This window comes from Zootermopsis nevadensis, unplaced genomic scaffold (assembly GCF_977971745.1).
Source record: "Zootermopsis nevadensis isolate Lab colony 2312 unplaced genomic scaffold, Znev_1.0 Znev_ptg000031l, whole genome shotgun sequence".
In the NCBI taxonomy this organism is placed as follows: Eukaryota; Metazoa; Arthropoda; class Insecta; order Blattodea; family Termopsidae; genus Zootermopsis; species Zootermopsis nevadensis.
The window spans coordinates 6,094,249-6,111,742 of NW_028259163.1; the positions used below are offsets into that span (position 1 = coordinate 6,094,249).

General features: G+C 35.6%; 1 protein-coding gene across 3 annotated transcripts in view; it reads left to right on the plus strand.

Moving 5' to 3' along the window:
- RhoGAP93B (MyTH4 and RhoGAP_KIAA1688 domain-containing protein RhoGAP93B) overlaps positions 1-17,494 on the plus strand; it is a 61,719-nt gene that overhangs the window by 21,432 nt on the left and 22,793 nt on the right. For 2 of the 3 annotated variants that reach the window (XM_087359194.1, XM_087359195.1), the window contains exons 9-16: positions 1,772-2,066; positions 2,759-3,197; positions 4,066-4,279; positions 5,552-5,818; positions 8,462-8,623; positions 10,186-10,334; positions 15,106-15,282; positions 16,942-17,085. In XM_087359194.1, coding sequence (XP_087215320.1) covers positions 1,772-2,066; positions 2,759-3,197; positions 4,066-4,279; positions 5,552-5,818; positions 8,462-8,623; positions 10,186-10,334; positions 15,106-15,282; positions 16,942-17,085 — 1,847 coding nt within the window. The remainder of the gene's footprint in view (positions 1-1,771; positions 2,067-2,758; positions 3,198-4,065; positions 4,280-5,551; positions 5,819-8,461; positions 8,624-10,185; positions 10,335-15,105; positions 15,283-16,941; positions 17,086-17,494) is intronic. The other variant, XM_087359196.1, reaches the window with a different exon arrangement.

Consider the following 17,494-nt stretch of genomic DNA (forward strand, 5'->3'; position numbering starts at 1 on the left):
GAAATCTTTCTTTGTCAGCCTGTCAAGCACCATCTGCGATTCTGCCTGAATCTCTTGCCAAAGACTCACCAAAACGGCTACGGAAACCTATGAAATGCTAAAGCAAGCATTTGGGGAGTCCGCAGTGGGTCGTGCACAAACTTTTGTGTGGCATTCACGTTTTAAAAATGGCCGAACCTCTGTCGATGATGACGAGCGTTCTGGACGACCATCTTCGAGCACAATGCCCGAAAATGTTACGAAGATTCGGCAGGCCATTCACGAAGATCGACGTCGTACCATCAACGACTTGTGCGACATTGTTGGGATAGGCTATGGGACCTGTCAGCTGATTCTAAAGGACGGAAGCAGCCGTCAAAGTGGCGCAACCACAACTGGCTGCTGCATTATGACAACGCGCCAGCGCACACCGCCCTCAAAGTTCGGCAGTTTTTGGCCTCAAACACCATGGCCGTCATCCCGCACCCTCCTTAGCTCTGTGTGACTTCTTCCTCTCCCAAAGATGAAAATTCAGCTAAAGGGAAGGAGATTTGAGACGATAGAAGAGATTCAGGCAGAATCGCAGATGGTGCTTGACAGGCTGACAAAGAAAGATTTCCAGGGATGCTTCCAGGCTTGGCAGCGGCGCTGGGATCGTTGTGTTCACTCCCAGGGGAACTACTTCGAGGGTGATGGATGAATTTAATACCTGAGATAAGTGTACGGGTTTTTATACGCGCAGTCTGTAAACTTTCCGATCGCACCTCGTATAATTATATCAAATTACTTTCTCTTATCACCCTATGTGTTAACATTTTTTTTAGTTTCTCTGTTCGATTTCACATCCACACAACACATTTATGTGTGAAGAAGATGCGATATAGGCAATTTGACATAGATAATTTATGGTCAGAACAATAAATATTGAAGTGTGTATGAGGGAAAATCTCAGATTGAGGTGGAGTGAATGGGGATTACACTATGGCTGTCTATTCAGTAGATCCAATAAAATTTTATTACATGTATTTTTTAATATCTTTCTTAGTATGGCGCTATTCAGATTTACTTGTGGAATTTATTAAAGGTGATATTTTGGAATTTTAAGATCTTTTGGTAATGTAATGGAACCTGAAAATTAAGTATACAAATCAATAATTTTGCCTGTTGTTTTGTATGGGTGCGAAACATGGTCTCTCACTCAGAGGGAGGAACATATATTGCAGGTTTTTGAGAATAGGGTGTTGAGGAGGATGTTTGGGCCTAGGAGAGAAGACGATGGGGTCTGGAGAAAACTACATAATGACGAACTTAAAAATTTATGCTTCTCCCTCAGTATTGTCAGGGTGATTAAGTCGAGAGGAATGAGATGGGCGGGGCATGTAGCGCACATGAATTGTTCAAGAGGTGTGCACCGGGTATTGGTTGGGAAGCCTGAGGGGAAGAGACCGCTGGGGAGACCTAGACGTAGATGGTAGGATAATGTCAGGCGGGATCTATGGGAGATAGGAGTTGAAGGAGATTGGGTTTTGTTGGCCCAGGTCAGGGTCTGGTGGAGGGCTTTGGTTAATTTGGTGATGAACCTTCGGGTTTGGTAAGCCATCTAGTTAGTTAGTTAGTTTGGTAATGTAATGATAAGTGTTCATATAAATGTTTATATAAAGCAAAACATTTTTAAAATCAATAACATTTTATTTAGAACACTTAGTAGGACAACAAATTCATCAAAATGAATGTCTTGACAGATCACTTTTTTATCCTAATGAAGTCATATTAATCATTGATTTCTTTGTAGGTGGTGTCTCATCTGGTGGAGGGATGCGTTCTGTAGAGTCAACACCTCAAACACGACGGAAGTATGGTGGAGGGGGTACAAGGCAGCCAACTATGACAGGAGGAAATTCAGGTGGAGAATATATAAACTTTGGAACAACTGCAGCATCTGGTTACCCCAGAACAACTCCTAATTTTGTTGGAATATCTTCAGGTGTAGGAAAGACATCAAAGGATGCTGGGGATCATACAGCTAAAGATGATCTTGTCAATATATCAACGCCCCTCATGCATCGGAAAACAAAATCTGAGCCCAGGTATATAACATTGTTAAGGTAAACATTCATTGCAATATAATGCAGGAGGTGGGCTTTCTGATAGAACAAGTAATCTATCAAGTGTTTAAAGGACAGTGTGAACTCTATATACCACCTCCTTTAATATTAAATAACTGCATTGTGCCCACTCAGCGTGTTTGTGTGTTTCATATGATTCTTAGAATAAGCAGCATTAACCAATTGTTTGTTTTTGTGTGTGTGCGGTAGGAACTGAAATTTATACATTATTTAGATGAGCTTCAGCTTCAGTGGGTTAATTTTAATGAAACTGTAGATGATTTTGTTCTTGAACTATCACATATTCTGAGTTTTGCCGAATGCGAAACAAGTTTCACGTCTACTTTCATATGTTGGAAAAGTTTTGTTGAAGTTGGAAAATTTGAAGTCCTAAACTTATGATATCTTTGTATTTCCAGTGACTCCATTTGCATTGAAGAGATTATGAACTAGCATAATGTTCTGGATGTGAGAGCATAAAATAAAATAAATTTTATTGGAAGCATAATTGCTGTGAATAGTAAACACAACTCCATAACAACCAAACTGAGTACAGTGAAATGAGCTGTCACATTATATATCTACATTCAGAATGACTAGGAGTTATGTCAATTATAGCATTAAAGAGATTTTACAATACTAACCTCACATTTTCCATTTTGATATGTTAACAGGTATCGAGATCAGTTGCAACTACAACAGCCCCAAAAGAAACAGTCCCATAAGTACAATGCACTTGGTGAACATATTGCAGCATCAGCTACATCTAGTAAGACTCATACTAATGATGATAATTCATCCAGTGAAGATCCTACTTCTAGCCCATCCCCTTCATCACCAGCAACCACATCTCCATCTAGTCCCGCTGCCATTGTTCGTGGCATCAAGAAATCAGTACAGCCAAACCCCTTTGCTTCCATTGAACCTCCACCATTGACAAGACACCGTTGCACCACGTTAACAGAAGGATCGGATGTTGACGCAGTTCTGAGTAGTGGTAAGGGACCAACTTCGTATGACGATTTGATATCTGTTTCTACCGGCCAGCCTGAGCATCTCAACAAGCTGTCTCAGCCTACTCAGCAGTCATCCAGAGAAAACTCTACTGCTAAGGTAGCCATGTTATATTTTTGCACAGAGTAAATACAGTAAGAAAGTTGTGCTTATTTCTCTTAATCTTGGAAGAAATTTGTCTTCCACAAATGGTGGTAATATAATTTTGAAGATTTCTGTCTTCTGGGTTGTTGCGCTGTGTAGTCTGGTCGATGTTAACCAACGTTTCTGAGGTCATACTGCCCTGATGGCAGAGGCAGTATGACCTCTGAAACATTGGTTAACATCGACCAGACTACATGGTGCAACAACCCAGAAGACATAAATCTTCATACTCATCGCCCTGATGATGGAGGCAGTATGACCTCTGAAACGTTGGTTAACATCGACCCGACTACACAGCGCAATGACCCAGATGACAGAAATCTTGAGACTCACCGCTGTGAAAACCTCAAATCTTAATATAATTTTATTTCACACTGGTGCCAAGAATTCTTACTTTATATAGGCACATGAAATTACATGTTTGTGTTACATTAATAATGTGAGTAATTAAAATATGTTTTTGTTAAAGGGTATAGAAATTAATAAGAATAAGAAATAGTCATACACATTTTAACGTTGGACGATGGACAAAGTCCAAAAACCCAATAATCCTGACTGTATCACACCATTTTCAGAATCCTACAGAATCCAATAAGAAACTGTGTTTTCAAGAAGAATGTTACAGAACGTGATTTAGAATTTTCTCTGATGTGTATTAAGCCACTTAATTTAGTTGACACTTCATTCAGTGCGCAAGTACACGTAAATGAAGCATGGCAAATGTGTTTAAATATACATTCATGAACTTTGTTTTTCAACCACACTGTGTCATGCTGAAATAATAAAAGGACTTTTAAAAGTGTTTATTTAATTGTCATAACAGAATGCTGGTTACAACAATGGTAATCCAACAGTGGGCAAGTTTCCCCATGGTAACGTGGATAACAACAAAGGACTGGTATGCAGTGGGGGGCCGGTTGGTGGAGGTCCTCTGTACAGTAACCTAGGAGACTACCCACCATACATTTTTGATCCTGAGACTCAAGCACATCTTCTGCCTCTTCAGCAGTACATTCTTGAACAAGCTAAACTGTCAGGTAATGAAAAATGCACACACCCACATATTCATACATATAAATTTGAAGTCAGAATTACTCCGTTTATACTCGACATAACACTTGCATCATATATTGGTATTATATGCTAACTATTCTTAATACCCGAAACTACAACAGCATTAATACAAAGCCTGTTATTAGACACAATAATTCATTCATCTCCCACTTTGACAACCCAACTTTCTAACATATTTCTTAATATTATCCCTCCATCTTCTTGGTGTTTGAAGTTCCTGATTTCCAACAGATTTTTCCACTGAAATTCTGCACAATTTCATGTCTCCTACTTAAGATACATATTGAGTCCATTACAGTGAAATATTGTTTTAAACAAACAATATACTTAGTTTTAGGGCTATTTCATCAGCCTTCTGTCTCAACACTGAACCTTGAATTGGTATATTTAATGCCCGTTTCTGCCTAAACCACTCTAGGAGCACTAATTCAGTCTTTTCATATTTGATTCATGTGTGCATCTCCTTAGTTTCTTGTTTGTTTCTATAATCTGACAAAAACTTATTAAATAGATAAAATGTTTGATGTGTGCCTTTAAAATTGATCTTCTTAGGTGGGATATCTTTTTATGCAGGAAACATTTTAAATGGGATGTAAGTGCATTATTCTTACGGTGTTGTTTTTCGGTCCCAAGGATTTTAACTTTTAGGCTGGAAACCATTTTAAGCTGTACCTTATTAAGTGGGGATTGCTGTATTTTATTTATTTCAAAGTTTGTAATGCGTGAATACTTGAATATTTTTAATTTTTCAGCCCAAAAATTATTTTGCATGTTATACATGAGTAAATACGGTGTATGTTGGTCTCTGGTATTACGGAAAGCAAACAGAATAAGTTTCTGAACTGAACTGAATAATAATAAACACCCCAATTTATTCTTCAGGTTTCGTTATGAACTTTATTTGTGTTTGTTATTGTTGTTTGCTGGCACTTATTTTTGTTAATGTTTGTTATGTTATGACTTTGTTTCTGATTTCAATTTCATGATATGCTTATGTATTCAGTTTAATCTCTCTAAACCATATTCTTTGCTACCCTGTGAAATAATTTCTGTGCTATTTGTGTTATGTTCTCATCCAACGACTTACCAGAAAAATAAGCATCTATGTATCATTGTATAAAATTGTTTAAATTCTTAAATATCAGTATTAGAAAGTATATGGATCTTTTGAACAAAAGATTTGGCTTTGGTTTCTTAATTTACCGATACACATAGGGACTCACATTTTGTTGCAGGCTGTTACAGGTTTGGAGATCCACTCAATGAGGAGGCAGACTCCCTTCATTCGGATGATGAGGACCATTCGACTGGACGGGGTGAGGATGACAGTGATGAGTTTGCTGACGATGAGGGTATGTCCAATCAGGAAGATTCCAGTTCACAGGAATATCTTGATGACAGCAATTATTTAGACGATGATGATGATAGCAGTCATCGAGAAACATATAGTCAGTTCCTAGCCCCTCAGCCTCCACTCAGAATACGATCAAAGTACACTTCAGGTAAGAATGTACTTTATTGTGATAAACTCAACTGTTATGTCATGGTATTGGTGCTTTATTATTCTCATAGATATCATCACAGAATAAATTATGTTCCACTGATATGATGCTGTAGTAACAATGAGTTTGTTTTTTGTTTTTCTGGCTGTTTTCATTGAGATAGTATATATTTGTGCCAACACAGATTAAGAATTTAGTTTTTGGATTATACATATACTTAAAGTAACGTAAAATGCCCTTAGAAACTATTGCAAATCACACAATGGAGCTCTGTACAAGCTTAATACAGTTGAGTTGGATGTTTTTGTTTGTAGGATTTGAGGTTTTCATGGCGGTGAGTTTGAAGATGGCAGTCTTCTGGGTTGTTGCGCCATGTAGTCTGGTAGAAGTTTACCAATGTTTCAGAGGTCCTTGCTGCCTCCATCATCAGGGCGACCTGATGATGGAGGTAGCAAGGACCTATGAAACATCGGTAACCTTCTACCAGACTATGTGGCACAACAACCCAGAAGACAGTCATCTTCATGTTTTTGTTTCTAGATGAATTGCATACATTTCCAAATTCTGTTATTGACAGTGATGTGAAATATCGATTTTGTTGAAACATCAATTGTTCTTAACAAAAACACACACCTCCTCCTCTATAGCTTTCTTTTGCAGGAATTAGAACATAATAAGTAACCATCTAATGTGAGGTGCGGCAAATCCAGTTCTACCACATGGTGTTAGATTAGACATAATATATGGGTTATCTTAAAACTTTGCATACTGTGTAGCATACAAACAAACTGTTTATACAGTTTGTTTGTATTATTATATTATTTTTTATAATATATGGGGATTTATGCCATCTGTTTCAAAAGAATATATTAATTCATCACATTTGTTTCTTAGTCCCCTGATATTCTGATGAATTTTTTTTAATAAATTTAGTGAGTTTACATTTTTACTGTAAACTTTAGATCGATTGGTAAATGGTAATTGCAGCCAATATATGTGAAGCACCTCTGTGCTTTAGATTTTAAGCTGAAAAAGGTTTGGCTCAAGCATAGTTAGTAACAGGAATATTGCTAACACTTCACCCATGACCATTACATATTCTTTCAGCAATGAGATGTGTTAATCACCTCTGGTCTCGAGAATTTAGGTGCAGACCATGTGTTTAGTTATATCTCACGAAAGAAGTAGTGTCCGTGACAGCAATGTGAGCCATATCTCACCCCATCAGTGTCGGATCAAGCTGATGATTTGCTCTCCTATCTCCCCTGTTTATCCATATCTTGTCATGCCTGTTGAAGAGGTTGACAAGTCCCGCATTTGTGTTGGATGTTCTCTCTGCAATGAAGTTGACACCCTTTTATACTGAATAATAATATTTTATATTCTTGCTGTTACTTGGCCCTCCCATTATAACAGTATGATCTTGCTTGGTAAGGCCTTTACCAAGCTTCTGCAGGTCCTAAAAAACATTTGCAGGAATAGCATTTGGTTTAGAAATACCAACCATATCAGATTTATTGCTCAGATTTTTGTAAGAGCGTGGGTCCAGCTTTTGTCCCATGACTGCTTTCCTTTTACTTTCTGCACTCATGATTCAACAAAAGTGCTTTGCTGGCCGATAGTCAGTCTTTTTCTTGCACACTTAATAATTTGGACTCTGCTCAGTCAATGTAGTGACTGGCTTACAGGCTGGATGACCAGGGTTCTATTCCTGGCAGGATCATAAATTTGTGTTTGAGATTTGAGTTTCCATGGTAGTGAAGATATTGACTATGGGTTGTGACACCATGTAGTATTGTGATTACCAGCATTTTTGAGGAACGTATCACATCCATCTTTAGAGTCAATATGTTCCTCAAAAATACTGGTAACCGTGTACAACATTATGCAGGTTCACATTTCATGGATTTTTCACTTTGCTATTGTTGTGCTGTGTGCAAACTGGCTTGGGATCAAACCAGCACCTGTCCAGTGGGTACTAAAGGTCCTTTTCTCAATTTTTCCCAGGGGAAAAGTAACTGGGTTATGAAACTGACCATTCGTTTTAGTTTAGTGCCGAGGTTAAAAATGTGTGGATCTATACTTCCACTTGCCATATGTGTTTATGGTCTGGCACTTAGAGCACTGTGATATCTTTTCTTTACTTTAATGTATATTGTTCATATTGGAATTGCCTTTTAAGAATGGTTGTAGTTACAAACGAGTCTTTCTTCCAGTGTTGTACAGTTAGATGCATCAGTTTATTAAAAATAATATTGTTTATTACACTAAGCCATGTGCTGTTTGGCCTTCGAGGATGGTGGAGTAGATTACCTACAAGAGATGCTGTCTGGGGTGAAAGTAAATAATTCACAATGCAGAACTCATTTGTACAACCAAAATACATGAAAAGCTTACCAACGGCTGAAGGAATAAATGTTTGTAAATCTGTAATCATATTTTGAAAACATCAGTATTACTGAATTAGAAAAGGCAATGATTCAAGAAGTATTGGGAAAGAAAATTAGATATATTATATATCAAGGGCTAAAGAATGTCAGTGTCTGTTTAAAATTTATATATTATTTTCCATCATGATAACCTAGATAAATATAAGATTCATCTACAGTTCTTATAGATTTTATCATTTATCTTTAATTTTAGACTGTCGAAATAGTTCAGATTATGTAGACGGCATGACATACTACAATACGAACCTTACAGCCGGTACGACATTAACGGCTTCCAGCCTCCAACAGCATCAGCAGCACCAACAGTCCGCACAGTGCAGAGGAAGTGGAGGAATAGCTGTTGGAGCAGCGGCTGGTATGATTTTGTAATTATACTTCGTGTTTATCGATAGAAATATGAAATTTACTTGTGTATAGCATGCAGTTCCCTCCAAATTATTCATTGTTAAAATATGGTGTATTTGCACAATGCATTTAAAGGGGAGAAGGAAGTGGTTTTTTCCCTCAGGCAGTAGAATATTATCAGATATAATTTAAAAGCTGATATTTATTTGTCAGCAGTATGCAGTTTGCTTTCACTTGTGTCATCTGTCAACAGTTCACAAACGTGTTTCTGTCATTCTGTAACTAATGATATTGCCGTCACTGCTGTTTTCATTATATTTTTACACTACCTGTATTTTATTTAATTTGAAGCTTGTTATACAGAAATACTTTTTTTTAATTTCCAGTCCAAAAATAAGAGTATGTGTTATACACAAGAGAATAAGGCATTGAACAAGCATTAGACAGTTCTGTGGTTCAGTAAAAGTAGGTTATTTATACTGAGATAATTAGCAGAGAATTTAACCAAAAGTAAAAGAATCAAATCTTGGTTATGCAATTTGTATTTAAGATTGTCTGAATTCATCAGCTGCTTCAGTGTTCATCAGGTTACTAAAGTTATTTTTCCATCTACCTTGGGTATTTTTGGAATTTGTAAGTATCTCATTATTATCCTTCTGTGCCGTGCATATCTTTTGTAGTTTATTTAACAATGCTTTTTCAATAGCTCAGACTACATAACATGGAATGACAGGACGATAATGAATTGAAAAGGTTTTGGAAGGAAGCGGTCAGGCACTAATTTAAGGTACTATTTGCCTGGAAGGACTGAGGAAAACAAAAAAAAAAACCATTGAGGATAGCTGGTCTCCGGGCTGAGATTTGAACTCGGGACCTCCCGAATACGAAGCAGCTTTGACACATACATTCACATTTGATAACACACATTACATGTACATATTACAAGCAGAGGTTATGGTGAAATTTCTGGCTTAGGGGCCAGAATGGTACACTTCACATTGGGATCCTTTGCGTGCTATTCTGCATGACCTCAGAATTTGCAGTTTTGAATATCCTACAAGCGGTGGTAACAAAATAATGGATGAGGAAAGTCATGAGGCAGACAATGAGATGCTGCGATCTGGTGGCCAATGTGGGAAATATCAAAAAAGGTGGATTTAATACCTCATAGTGCTCGTTGCAAAGGACACGTGAGGTTATTATGTGTATTCTGGTACAGAATACACTTTCAGAGCTTGTTCCGAATGTTGTGAGGTGTTGTAATGATGGATTTCTGTTGTAGTCTGAGCTTCTGACAGCATAATTAAATAAGCTGTAAATAAGTAAAATATATTTGAATTCTGAGTAAACCGCTGAATGAATAGGATATAAGTTGCACAGTCATAATTGGATTGGGATCAAAGATATTGAACATTTAATGACACGCATTTGAAGTAGAATAAACCTGAATAATACATGTTATGCTGGGGTTAAGCAAGAAGATTTTTCATTTATGTGAAGTTTATGGGCTGATTTGAAATCTGAATTTTGTGTCTGTTAGTCTGTTACAAAGAATTTCCCTTGTCTCCTCAGGATCAGTGAGCAGTGGCATACATCACCCTTCCATTTCTTTGCCTAACAATGTTTCTGTGCCACTGGAAACGCAGCATGCGTCGCTTAAGAGGAAGAAAGAAGCGCCTCCTCCTCCAATGTTGTACTCACCTATTCTTGAGAAATCAGAGGTAAGTAGAGGAATCTTACGAGAGAGAATTTCATGTAGAGAGTTATGGTGGCAAATTTTATGGGTTTTTTTAATGAGTTTTCTCAACATGGAAATTGGAGTATTTTATTCCCCCTGGCAATTACCAAAGAACTATATTTACATAATGTATAATTGGTGTTTTAGTAATGTTTAAAATGCTTTCCCATTACTTAAATTCCAAGGTATAGTCTGATCTCACACATGTTCAGAATGTATTCTGAAGTTGTTCACGTTATATATTAGATGATTTAAATGGTAGGTACAGTCAGCTCTGAACATATTTCTTTTCCCATATTCAGATCGTATTCTAAAGTCAAAGTTAATTTGCTGTGATTATCAAATTGATTAATATTTTTTGTTTCTTTAATGTTCAGTTAACTTTTATCCAAATTGTTATGTTTTGTTAAATTTGTTGTCAAACTGGGATCACCAGTAATCCCTTTTTCTTTTACTGGATTTAAATCAATTTTGTGATTTAAGAGAGAAGTAGCAGGAGGCTGGAGAAAATTGCATAATGAGGAGCCAGATATTAGGGTGATTAAATCAAGGAAAATGAGATGACCAGGACGTTTAGCATTCATGGGAGAGATGAGAAATGCATACAGAATCTTGGCTGGAAAGCCCAAAAGGAAGAGGCTACTTGTGAGACTTTGGCGTTAGTGGGGAGATTATTAAAGAAATACATTGCAAGAGTGTAGACTAGATGACTACATTCATTTGACACACGTTATGGACCAGTTGCAGGCTCTTATGAACACAGTAATGAACCTTCCAGCTGAGTAAAATTTGAAAGGGAATTTCTTCGAAAGTTGAATGACCTTACTTTTCAAAAAGGACTTTGCTGCATGGAGCTATTTAAAACTATTTTGGTTAATAAAACTTCCTTTGCAGTGTTCTTGTCACTTATTCCTATTTCATAAGACATCATTTTTCACTAAGCCATATTAAAATTTTACCCTGTAAAGTTTGTGTGCCACTGTACTAGCAAATTTTCTGTGAAAACACAAATAAGAAAGCCACATTCATTAAAAACCAGTAATTAGAATTGCATATGTCTGTGTACATTTTAATTTTGAAGATTTATTTAACCCTTTACATACTGGTGGCTAAGATTTTATCTGCAAATGTAGGGCTTTAATCAGGACAAGAGGATAAACATTCATCCATGGAGGCTTTTCATTAATGTGCACAGGCGGGTAATTTTCTGACAGTGTGATATTACTAAAGATGTCCTTGATTTTGGTGCATGCAAACTGTTTTAATTTTATGTGGACTGAACTATGTTATTCGTTGGGCTTACAGCTGTAACGTTATAAGGAAAAATTTGTTTTGCATCCATCCAGCATTCAGCAGCTTGGTTGCTAGTGCCATGGCAAAAGTTTCTTGTAATATCATTACAAATGAAATAGAAGATTTGGTTTTTAATTTTGAATCTTAAGAACATTGTACTTAGAATCTCTCCGATGTAGAACATGATGATGTTATTGTTGCAACAAATGAAGCATGGAACAATATAAGAAAAAAAATTGGATAGGCTGTGACAGCTTTCTTCCAAATCCTTTCCAGTAAATCATTCATGAATTTCCTTTTCCAGTACCACATAGAAAATAATGAAAATCAGGCCAACAGAACAATTAGGAATTATGTAAAGCTGAGGAAGACCATAGGCTTTTGAAATGCCTCCAGAAAATCCAGTCCTCATTTTACTGCCTTACATGTAATATGACTTTAAATGATATATTTTTTTATAGGTCTAGTATCTGAAAAATAAATATTTGGAATGAAACTTAAAAGCTTTTTAGCATGTGTTTTGCATATGACATGACAGTTTACTAGGAGAACTAACATTGTAATGCTGCTGTAGCCATAAATTGGAACAGAATGCCAGGTGACAGGAAACATTAAGGGTGCTGAATATAGGTTGTTTGTGGACAGTTATTTTTTATTGTCTTAAATTTATGTGACAGGAAAATTTGAATACAATAAATTTGATATTCATTGTGCATGACTTACCAGAATGTGTTGTTGATGTGTTCAGAAACGAAAGCGCCATGACATGATAGAATGTGAAGACAGTTTCAATACACTGTTTTTGTTCCTGTTACATAATATCACAGCAGATTCATCGCTTGGCTGCTTTCAGGCTTAATTTTTAATGTTTACTGTCAAATAATTTTACTGAAAATAGTGTTTGAGTAATTAGCACTTTTGCTTTATAATCATGAGGTCTCAGGTTCAGAAAACTTGACCCAGAGGGCAGTTATCCTTAATTTTTATGGTCTTCATCTGTTGTTTCGTGCTTAGGATATGAATAAAAGATGTTCAACTTGAAGTCATAATCTGCTATTCTGGGAATCAGTTCTAGACTGTCAGCTTAAATTATTCATACAGATTTAAGTTTGTTTTAATGATAACAGTCTGTGACTGGAGGCTGCCATATGTGGGAGACTTGTTTCAGAAATGACCAAAGGTTTGTTGCTGCAAAGTACAATACCAGCCCATAACACAAGTATTGTCGCAGTCATTAAGAATAGGAAGTGTACATTGGATGATGAACTGTAAACATTCCACAACCTGTAAACTGTATTCCATTTTTCATTTCTAAAGGGTTTTGACGATGGTAGTTTACACTTAAAATTATTCATTGCGGTTTCTGAGCTGGTTGCTTACAGAGCTGTATGAGCTGTCTTATAATTTTTATTTTATCATTTAAGTATTATAATCTACTGACAGAACCCGTACTTGGGTGGATAAGTTGAAATAATTTCACGATTTATATTGTCCAGTGACAGACTAGCTCTATCTAAAGAACCCAACAGAGTAGGTACCTCTCACCTGAAGACGGAGACAGAACCAGCCTCCGAAACATCGTGGTTTTAAAGAACAGACGATGGAAAAAGTCCTGACAACGAATAATTTTAAGTGTATTCCATTGTGTTATGCCATTTTGCAAATTGCTGAAACACATTTCCTAATGCATATAACATGCCTTTTTCCAAATTTTTTGGAACTCAATTTCATCTTAATTTTTGAAACAGTGAAACATACTTGATAATAATAAGTACTCATAAGTAATGTGATCTTAAATTTTTATAATGCATTCACTTTCATTGTCGTATCATAATTATATCGAAATATGGCTGTATTTAATAAAGGATACAGAGAAACAAAAACCTAGACTATAATGCCATTCAGGTTACCGCACACTGCTGAGACAAACACTACAGTATTGAATGTGTCTTTAAAGGGTTAATAATTGTCTTCTTTGCGGCATGTCCAGTGTTTTACTTTGTGTTATGAAGGGAATGTGGATTTAGAATGCATATAACATTTGCTGCTGGATTTGATATTGTTCACTCATTTGTTGCCTGTAACAACACTGAGTTTTACATCAGATATTTATCTTCAGTCTCTTGCTATTATGTAGTACTGGCTCTTCTTTCAACAGTAAAAGTTATTCAACTTGTCAAGAATGAGGTTACCTGTTGTTATGGGACCCATGGCTTATCACCTTTATCTTAAGGGCCTGTTATTAGATTTCCTTCTGAGAAAGTTTAATCCAGAATCTGTCCCACAAGCTGGATAGCAGCTTAATCTAGTCATAAATACATTTTGATTACTGGAATAAAAGATTATGTTAAACCACATCATTGAGAAGTTGGGTATGAGTGTGAATTGGATTGAACTAGCTCAAGATGGGTTCTAGTAATGGACTTTTGTTGTCATGATTATGAAGTTTTGGATTCAATAAGAGAAATTATTCTTTTGACCAATTGAATAATTATCAGTTGCTTAAAGAATGTCTTGTTTAATAAAGTTGGTTGATTGGCATGAGTTTTTGCAAAAGTTGCATGTTGGTATTATTGTCTTATAAATTCGTCTTGCATGTGAATATCTGTGAAAATAGTTCTGTTATTAAGTCCTGTATTTGTAGTACATTTCTTGAACAACTTTGATTAATTTTATTAATATGACTATGGTTTTGGCATAGGAATTTTGCTGTCCCTGCTATGCTGTATTAAAGAAGCAATTGCTGAATACCCTGTCCTAATTGTATATATGTAATCATAGGATTTGAGGTTTTTACAGCAGTGAGTCTGAAGATTGCTGTCTTCTGGGTTGTTGCACCGTGTAGTCTGGTAGAAGTTTAAGCTTCAAATATGTAATTATCCATGTGGATTACGAGTATTAATAAAAAATTTTGTTTAAGTCTTTGGCTTTATGTGTCTGTATGTTCTGTATAGCAAGAAAAATTCCTCCACTTTCTCTAAATTTTTATTTTATTTGAGATAAATATTTGAATGGTTTTGTATTAATTTATTTTTACATGTTGACTTGTAAACCTTTTGTCACAAAGAGTTTTTGATTTGTAGAAAGAACTGAAGGTTCTCGGGACCAATTAATCGAGTAATGCGAGGAATACCTGTGTGTCACTTATTCATTTGTCAGTTCCCAGTAAGTTACATTGTAGTGACTATTTTCAGTTTACAGTAGTAAGTGCTCGACAAAAAAAGAATGAGAAGAGGCCATTGACTTACAGTCAGGTTAACTACAGGTGAAAAACATAAGAAAACATAATAATTATCGGTCTAGAGAATGCTGTCTTGATATTCTTTCCCATGTATAAAATCCATTCCATTACCAAAATCATATTCATATTCGTTGTAAGTGAACTTTGTTCTTCTGTTATCCACATTTATTGGTTAAATCTACTTATTTCTCTGTTCTTTAGTTTTATTTTGTATTTTCAGTTCCAGCTTAGTCCAGTGCCCCATACTTTACCGGTGCCCATTCCTTGTTATTGCCATGGGTCAAGTAATGACAATGGTTATGCTAATAATTATTACCGCCCCTTGTCGCTTCCTGCACCCTCCCGCACTGAGGTCGACCCTACTACCAACACGGAAATAATTGCAGGGTCGCTGCAGGTTAGTAATTGGTGTTACTGTGATGAACACTGGCAGACAGTATTGTGGCAAATCTGTTTCCCAAATACTGGTACTTCCAAAAAATATTATCTGGTACTTTAAGTAAGTTGTTTGTTTATGTATTCTAAAATAGTTAGTTGTTTTTCATAATATTGCTTAGGAAAAAATAGATCTCAATATTTGTTGTATAATAAGTCTCTACCTCAATAAGAGACCATGGAAATACACATAACAGGCCTTTAAACTCCTGTTACTGATTCATGATTAAAGAGTATTCAATATCTTTTGTAAGGAAAAGCATCGTTCCTCTTTCCCTATTATCCTGCCATTCAATACGTACAACATTTTGGACAGTGTATGGGGTAATTCAAAAGTGATCCTTCCATTTAAATTTCATATATTAACTTAAATTCTGAACAGAGGGATATTTTTATTGATAATTTGCGCCATATTCTTGTTAGAATGTGTTACTGCCAGTGGTAACTTCCTGGATCATTGACAAGATAGCATACACACTAGAACAACCTGTTTATAGTAAGAACATGCAGAATATTTGAATGTGGGTCACAAGAAAAACAGTACTTTAATTACAGTGCCTTTGCACCCTCAAAAGTATAAAATATGTACACTTTATCAGTTAAATGAATCATTAGCCTAATTTTCTTTTTCCAGTACTTTATTGCATTCCAAGCAGACAGTAGACTGCAGTAATAAATAAGTTAAACTGTACATTGAGGAATATTGAACAGGAATCTTATATATATTTAGGAGTAAATACTGTATGTATTCGGTTTCTTAGAAATTATCTGGGACATTAACTGCTATTATTGTGAATATTTTTGCATGAACATTTACTTTCTTTTTATATTTATAGCATCTTTTTATGTAAAATATTTAGCAGTATGCATGTAATTTATGGCATTTATCTGTTCAAGTTTTCATTTTTTGGTTTTATAAGTATTGTGAATTCATACATAACAGTGTTTTTAATTTGTTGTGATTTTATGAACTTTAGTGTACATATGCTCTTGCAAAAGTATGTTATGTTTTAGACGTGGGGTGTAGAGTCAAGAATAATAACTCACAATAAAATAAGAACTTACTAATGAGATTGCGAGGTATTACTGTTCTTTCTTTGTGTACCTTCACTAATGGTGCTGTCTAAAGTTTTTAGAATGGTGATCTCTCCATCATTTGAGCTGTCCACAGTTGCATGATATACAGTGATTCTGTTATTAAAAGTATTTAGAAATTTCTAAAACTAAAATGATTAACCCTTTAAAGCCATGTGGTAATGTATGTATCACATGCTTTATCAATCAGTAATGCTCAGAATAAACAGTGATTATTTAACTAAACAGCATTAAAACTCCTTTAGTGGAATGAGTAATTGCTAGAATTCTGTTCTTAAATTTGCTATGGCTTTGGGATTAAATATAATTATTATTGTTTTGATCATGTTAAATTAATGTTTGTTTGCTATTACAAGCATACTACTGTTTTATTGTCAGTGCTTGAATATTGTACTTCATATTATACTGGTAGACACTTAGTGCCTTGGGGCACAGTATGTTCTGAAATAGACGTCTGTCCAGATTGTTTCAGTCTATGCTGTTTCTTAAGCATCATGTACAGTTATAATTTTGTTATGGATTTCAGTCGACGCATCTAGTTCTGAGCCGTGAGAAAAAGCTCCCTTCAGAAAGTGACATAGAGAAATATGCCCAAGATAACCTCAATATCCATAAGAAAGGCATATTTCGTAAAAAGTTTTCTGTGCACGATATGCTGTCATGGTCAAAGGTAAGAGGAAACAGTGTAGAATTTTTTCAGAGCCATATTTTAACATATTCTTATATTATATTTGCAGTTTTCTCTTTCATGTTTACATAAATCAGCGGTGTAACTTTTTGGAATTCATGACGAAGTAATGGTTTCTGTAGAGAGAAGAGTAATAAAACATACAGGGTGTTTCTGACTCCATGACACCGCTTTAGGGAAGTATTCTGTGCCAAAAAAAAAAGTGTGTAAGCTTGGGTCCTTGGATTCCTTGCCTTTGAGTTACAGCCCATTTTATTTTAAAATGATAAGGATAATTAAAATGAGAACCTGTCCTCGGGAAACTGTTCTATTTACACAACTGATTCCAGTGTTACTGATTTCTCTTATTGGAACTATAAATTACAAAAAATGCTCAAAGTGTTGTTTTTGT